Source organism: Fulmarus glacialis, unplaced genomic scaffold (assembly GCF_000690835.1).
Source record: "Fulmarus glacialis isolate BGI_N327 unplaced genomic scaffold, ASM69083v1 scaffold31483, whole genome shotgun sequence".
NCBI lineage: Eukaryota > Metazoa > Chordata > Aves > Procellariiformes > Procellariidae > Fulmarus > Fulmarus glacialis.
Window position 1 is genome coordinate 1 of NW_009201487.1, and position 6,941 is coordinate 6,941.

The 6,941-nt window shown below is 48.4% G+C and overlaps 1 protein-coding gene across 2 annotated transcripts; it reads right to left on the minus strand.

Moving 5' to 3' along the window:
- Positions 1 to 1,137: 1,137 nt before the first annotated feature.
- DCTN5 (dynactin 5 (p25)) lies at positions 1,138 to 6,548 on the minus strand. 2 transcript variants are annotated; one of them, XM_009573969.1, is made up of 5 exons: positions 6,418 to 6,533; positions 5,839 to 5,950; positions 5,098 to 5,200; positions 4,262 to 4,353; positions 1,138 to 1,315 (listed from the first exon to the last, which is right to left on the minus strand). In XM_009573969.1, exons 1-5 carry the CDS (start codon positions 6,525 to 6,527, stop codon positions 1,295 to 1,297), a joined length of 438 nt encoding a protein of 145 aa, XP_009572264.1. In that variant the 5' UTR covers positions 6,528 to 6,533; the 3' UTR covers positions 1,138 to 1,294. The 2 variants fall into 2 exon arrangements, with proteins under 2 accessions (XP_009572264.1, XP_009572265.1); XM_009573970.1 differs by lacking the exon at positions 1,138 to 1,315 and having other exon boundaries at positions 3,934 to 4,353; positions 6,418 to 6,548.
- Between the last annotated feature and the right edge of the window lie 393 nt (positions 6,549 to 6,941).

Genomic DNA, 6,941 nt, shown 5'->3' on the forward strand with positions numbered 1-6,941 from the left:
CGCACTTACCCAAGAATCTGGGTAAATTTAGCTGATCCCACCGCTCCCGCTGCCTCTCCGTCACCTGGGGTGACATTCTGGCAGTTGAGCATAGCTGCGCCTGACCTCCTTAACCATCTTTTCACTCTTCCCACTCGCCCCGTGGACGCGCTGCCCAGTGACCTGGCGTCGGCCAGGCACCGCTGCTGCTGGCTAGCCCCACGTGCCAAGACAACTGTTGCCTGTTCTCATCCCTTCGTCCCATCCTGTGCCTGCTGGCACAGAGCAAAACGCCAATGAAAAATAACAGAGAACAGCAGACGCACCCGCCGCAGCGCCTCAGCCCGCCAGCCTGCCTTCCCCCTCCCGCTGAAGCTGGGACAAGGACGGCTTCCCTTCCCCATCAGTGAAAGCTGCTTCCTTCAGCCCTGGCTAGCAAAGAACAGATGGTCCTGGCCGGCATATTCCGTGCTTTTGCAACGTGCTGGACCTGTGGGTACTGCAGAGGACACCCAGCTAGCCTTTAACTACCGACACAAGCCATCGGTCGCTCCAGGGTGGCTTGGAGAGTCCAGCGCACGGGACCAAGGCACAAGCACTGCAGATCACTGCAGCCAGCAGCCAACAGTTAAGCTGTTATTGCCCCGGTGGAGCCGGATCATCTTGGGAAATTCTGCTCCACACAAAGCAGACACAGCCTCCACTCAATCGGTGAGTTCGTTACCTTCCTGCACAGCCCCTCACAGGCTCTTTGCCGTTCCTTACACCGAGCTGCTGCAATTCTGAAGAGCCACCAGCATCTGGCCCAGCAGACACAGAGCGAAAGAGAGAAGGGTTCCACAGCCCCCGCTGTCGGCTCCCGAGGACCCTGAACACCCTGCAAGACGAGCGACCAGCATGGCCCGCCAGCCCTGGTCAGAGCAAACTGGAGTAAAGCATACAGGATCAATGAAGCAATACAGCAACTCAGTGTTTGAAGTGATCACTGTTTGTACAAGACTCCTTAAAGAAGGAATTTCCCTCCCTGAGGGGCATGCTTCCCCATGCACCTCTTTGGCTATGCAGCAAAGCCCTCTCCTGGAAGCCACGTTTTATTGCACTGCGCTAGACTGAACGTTGCTGTCAGAAAGCTGCAGTTCCCCAGGGCTGTAGTAGCACGCTGCAACCCAATGACACTCCGTCTTTCCAGAGCTGGCAGAGGCGTAGAGGTGAGCCCAGGTCAGAGGGATGCTTCAGAGGACAGGAGGATAAAGTGGCCAAATCTAAGGAATGTTAACAGTGCTGAGTGTTTGAGATCTTCAGTGGCGACTTGGTTTTAGACCCTGGCAGAGGCCACCTTAACAGAGACAATAAGAGAGGTTTTAATTAAGGCAGAAGGGTCAGCTCAGCCTGCTAGAAGCAAGATTAGGCCAAGAAACACCTAAGTAACTGTGCAGTGACCTATCCCTCAGTGTGCTACAGCAGTGCCGCTCAAGTGATCGTGGAAATGGAACACTTCTCCAGCTGCCATCCCACTCCCACTCTCAAACTCACATCCCTTAATTTGGCAGCTGCCTCTTCCCACCCCTCTCCCACGCCAGCAGCCTAGCTTCACGCTGCCCAACTGTGGCCATTAATCAAGCGATCCCAGTGAAACGTACTATGTGGTGTTGAAACTTTGAAGTGACACCATGGCAACACAGCACACAGAGCCCGCTCCGGACCAAATACAGTGTGGCTTCCCACGCTTCGAGAGACAGCTAATGGCAAGTTAACAGGGCAAAGTAGTACTCGCGAGTGGCAGCATAAACCCCTAAACATCTGACTTGCAGGAAATCTTCAAGAATCCCAAAACCTGTCAGGTCTTGTGACAAGGAGGCCTCCTATAGCCCCTCACTGCAAATGGCTTCTGCCAGGGCTAGTCAGATCCTGGACAGCAGGAACTAAACATTTTTGGAAATTGAAGTCAGTCAGGAAGCTGCCTGTGGTACAAACACAAGGAACACTTAATACTTTTTCACGTAGGTAGAAAAAACGGCGAGGCTGGGCCTTTCACAACGACACGCCCTGAACCCACACGAGATCGCAGGAAGAACACAGCTTCCTTCTGCGCTTGTCTCCACTCCCACTTCAGGAGGACTCGAGGAACACAGCTGCCATCAAACAGGTATTTCTAGCCAGTATGGGACTACGTGGCACAACGGTCCCTCTGAATCTGGGCTTCTGCTAAAACACTTCACCTCTGTTGAAACCAGACAGACATGACCTAACTGATCCACTGCATCAGAGAGCTCAGCAGTGCCGGCCCGGGTGTTGCAGCTTCAACACAGAATCTCATCTTCTTGTCCCAGCTGTGCTCCCTGACATGAGAAGCTGGCTCCAGCTCCTGCTTTTTTACACAGGTGCAAAAGAGGTCATGCCATCTGGGATGGCTAGATCCAAAAAGTGGGCCATTTCCAAGTGCCTGAAGCAACACTATCGGAGCTGCTGCTGTACCAAATAGGTGTACCTAATGTTTCAGTGCTGACAAGAGGGTTTTACAGTCACCCTGGTGGCTTTAGGATTCTCGCTTCAGCGTGAAGAACAGAAGCAAAGACACTCTGTGTCAGAGCAATTATAAAACAACAATGCTGGAATCATTTGTGGGTGAAAGTCATCAGCTCAGAGGCAGAAAGAAGAAGCTGTTTCACACCGTACTTCACGTTTTTAATGCACCGACAATGTAATAGTCAGTAATAGCCTGTGATAGCCACAGAACAAGAGACTGCAGCTCATGTGCCCAGGCACAGCAGAAACCTCGCTCTAGTCTCAAGTTTGATTTGAAGAGTCACAACCTTGAGTCACTTGAACAACTGAAGAGGCTTTAATTTATGTACAGTAAAAATACAAACAAACCAGTCAGTGGTTTTACATTTGATTGACAGTAGTTACAACACACTTTAGTACTTGTACAGCTGTTTGCTATTTAAGGTGTATCAGTACTTTGCGTTATACAGAACAGCTGAAGGCTCCAGGGCTGCTGATCTCACAGCCATACACCTACTACGTAACTAATATGTGTCCTGGTCCCCAGCTGCTACACTATGACATGCAGGAGCCCCAGTTTTAAAAGCTAGAGAAGGACGATGCTAAGCTTTAATATAACACAACCAGAGCAGGCAGATTCATTTTTAGCCAGTTGGCTGGTACTGAGTCAGGTACATACAAGTGTCAGCTGTCTCCAGCTTTCACAGAGCTGCTCCCAGCAAGAATTATTCCTGCTCTATTACATGTCCAAAATTAAATGTTCACTGTTTCCAAGAAGTCTGAACCGCCTTCTTAAGTTTTATAATGCAGAAAAGCACCAAAAAGCTTTCTGCAAATACTCATACTGGGTAATAAATGGGGACAATTGCAGCATTCTCTCATCCACCTCTGGTTTCTGCTTTTAATTACCCACTTTCTGCTGCACTGAATTCTGTGACTGACATGGCAATCCTCTTTCCAAAGCCCTTTGGCTCTTTAAGGTCTGCAATGTTCAGGAAATAGAACATGCATTGGCCATGAGAATGCTAACCCTGCGTGATGGGTGAGAGCACAGGACTGATGTCTACTTGAAGAGGTAAAAGCTAAGAAGTGTGCTGTCAGGCAAGGCATAGAAAGACAGGTTTCAATGTCAGCCAAAGTCCTAAAGCCAATCCCAGGATGATGAATGATACCCTGTCCCTCTAGGAGAGAATCTCAGTCCACAGGGAGAAAAGGAAGAGGCCATCCACCTCAACACACAGGCCTATAGAGCAGCAAATATTTTTCCAAAGGCAAGCGCTGGGTTTAGTGAACCCTGGTAAGTAACTGCCCGTAACAGGCACATCAACCACACCGCACTTCTGTTCTAGGATGGAGATTTCTTCTAGCAAACGTAAACCCACTTGCTTTGGGTTAGCAACAGAACTGACATGAAAGACAGGCTTAGGCTGCAGAGCATGTGCTGTCAACTCTGCCTTGTTCCCCAGCTGCAACGAGGAGATGCTGCCCTAAAGGGAATTCTATCAGCTTTCCTAGCTCCAGCACATTTAATGGCACAATTCAGACAACATGGAATGAATTATATTCAAATGAGCATACAAAGTTTAAACAACATGACACAGCAGCTTTCACGAGGGACTGCTTGGCCAGACCATTAGTGTGGAGGAACGCTCACAGAAGTGCTCAGGAACAGCGGAGGGCCATGCCCTGGTCTCACTGAACAATATCCCTCTCCCCGCCCCCAGAACACTCCTGCGTGCCTTTACTGCTCTGAAACACGGTAAATAGGCTACTAGACCTGAGTGAGTGGCAAGAACTTCTGGTAGTAGCTCTTTGTGACGTCAATCATGAGTTCCTGGGTACATTCCGGGAGTTCCCCAGAGAAGAGTCCTGGAAGAAGAAGAAGAGGATGACCATCAGTGTTCTTGCAGGAGAAAGCAGAAATAAGCTTATATTCAACATTCAAAGCAGTGACTTTGATTGAGTTGTAAGTAAATACTAATAGAACGGCAAAGGGCTCTTCTCTCATGTCGAGCAACACAGTGGGATCGTTCCCATGGTACCCCCTGAGGCAGACGTCAGACAGACTGCTGCAGCTTCCGCTGTTCCCCGTAAAACACTATCAGAAGAGAAACGACGGAGTGTGCAATTTGTACAATGAGATTTCCGGCATAGCCAGGTCAATGGGTAGGAACTAAATGTTCATATATCTCTATTTAATGTACCTACCTCCCTATCAACATATGAATAATGAGCACGTGGACTTCCTACAGTTTGAACCACCGAAATACCTGCAAAACCAGAAACCGCAGAAGGAGGAGTGCTCCCTCTGCCCGAGCCTAATGCCTGCTGGGTTCTAAATGCCTGGAAAGCTCTGCTGCTTACTGTGCAGGATGGCCACAGCTGGCATCCTAGTAATACTGTTCTGAGTAAACATATATTACCTACCTAACATACACCAAAGCAGCGCGTTTCACAAGTTAAAATTGTTATTTTTCAGTTCACCAAGTGCCCTACACCTTTATTTCTAGTCACTAAGTGCTAATAGGCAACTTTGTCATAGCAATCTCATTTTAAAACAAGAATATCCACGTTATCCACACTTATGTGCAAGAAAAGTTAGAGGGAGCATACCTGGGCAGCCCGAGAAGACTGTGAAAGGTGGGACTACTGTTTCAGGAGGTAGTACTGTGTTGTCCAAGATTTTGCAGCAGTCTTTCAAAACGCATCTACGACCCTAAAACAGAGATTAGGTAAAGTTTATACTTAAAATACTATATGCTTTTGTTTATTCCTGATAAGTTACCTAAACATCAACAGATTTAACTGCTCAAAACACATTCTGTATAAGGGATCACGGGAATAAATCTTTACCCTGACTGAATGCTCTTCCAAACAGAATTCACTTTTTCCTTTTTTGAGGAAAAAAAGTCTGTTTGCTCTCGAATAACACATGTACGGGCAGCTGCGTATTAACACATGTCAATGCGCAAACTGGAACCTAGAACCCAAGTCATGCAGTAACGTAGCAAGGCCTCCTCTAACTCGGCAGACAGCAACCTTGACTATTTTGCGTTATTTGCACAGAAGCACAATTCCACTTGTACTTCGTGGAAAAGCCGTCTTTCCTGGACGGTCCCATTAGTCACAATATTGTTGGGACAGATTCTCCAAACAGCAGTCAGCTGAATCCGCTCTCCTCAGAATAGCAAAACTGGAAACGCCACTTTCTGTGGAGAAGGAAAAGGAGGAGAAAGGAACAGCACAGCGAAAGTACGCTTGCTCCAGCCACCTGGTGCGGATACCTTTCCACTGTTGTTACAAAGCCTCAACAGTACTCAAGAGTTTAAAGAAAGACAGAGAAACGGCACTCACAATGACACAGTTCTTGCCTATGTGGACATAGGAGCCAATCTGGGCTGCATTGACAACACAGTCCTCTTCTATAAAGACGTGGTCACCAATGTGGAGAGGGAAAAAAGCCACCCTGTGACAGGAGAGTTATTTGTTCAGGTGTACAATACAAAGACTGATCCGTGACACCGCTAGACCCAAAACCACGCTGTGAAGTCTCCTGTTCCCAGCTGGATTACCAGAGGTAGATCTGATGCTAAGGAAGATTGAACAGCAACTGGTCTTTTCTCATCTCTTTCTAAAGGATGACCCAAATGAGCATCAGGAAGACATTGTGAATAAACAAAGAACAAGTGAAACACGTTCTTCACTTAGCCATTTCAATATATCCCAGTCTTTCCATATTGTGGTCTGAAGGGAACGCTAACCCTCAAGGCAAAGCTGAAAATTTGAGGAAATGGCCGGTTTAGAGGGACATATTTCTGCAAATTGCTGCAAAAGGAATACAGCCCTCTGAATACAGATCTCAGCCAAGCTGATGTATTTTCTTCAGCATATAGATTTTATCTTCACTTTCCCGAAAGGAAGGGGAACTCTTACCCCTTACTAAACTTCTTGAAGGGTGGTCTAATGACACTGCGGCTTTTCACCACGCAGTGCCGTCCAACTCGTACGTTAGCCAGGTCGCCGCGGATGATGCAGTCGTTCATAACTATTGTCTGGAGAGAGACGAGAGATAAATGAGCTCCAATTTCTCATGCAGAGGTCAGGCCACGTCAGCAAGATTACGTTACCTTACAGAGGATTCTTTCAGTCAAAAGAAAAGTGAGAACACAGCAAATGCACAGGAGCCTGGATCCACCAGCTGTGCCCCATCATGCCAGTGAGCTGCACAAAGTGAGCCAATACACAAAGCGAGGCTTAAGCACAAACAGAAATATGTTGTTGCACGGATAAAAGCACCGCGATCTGCTCTCAGGCAGAGGAGGCTCCGCTGGTGTTCTCCGCGAGCAGAGCTCTGGTGCCTCGGGGCCGATAGGAGTTGTCAGCGGACAGCAGAGCAGCGCGGGCGCCGCTGCGGTGGTGACAGGGACCCCGCGCCTTGGCCGCGCTCCCCGCCCACC

Bases quoted from the DNA above. Each gene is read 5' to 3' on its own strand.
- DCTN5 (XM_009573969.1), bottom strand. From the start codon at position 6,527: ATGAACGACTGCATCATCCGCGGCGACCTGGCTAACGTACGAGTTGGA. The intron at 5,201-5,838 runs GTGAGTGCCGTT...TCTCTGTTTTAG, and splicing joins TAGGCAAGAACTGTGTCATT to GGTCGTAGATGCGTTTTGAA. The intron at 1,316-4,261 runs GTCTAGTAGCCT...GTCTCTGTTAAG, and splicing joins AGTTCTTGCCACTCACTCAG to GTGGCCTCTGCCAGGGTCTA.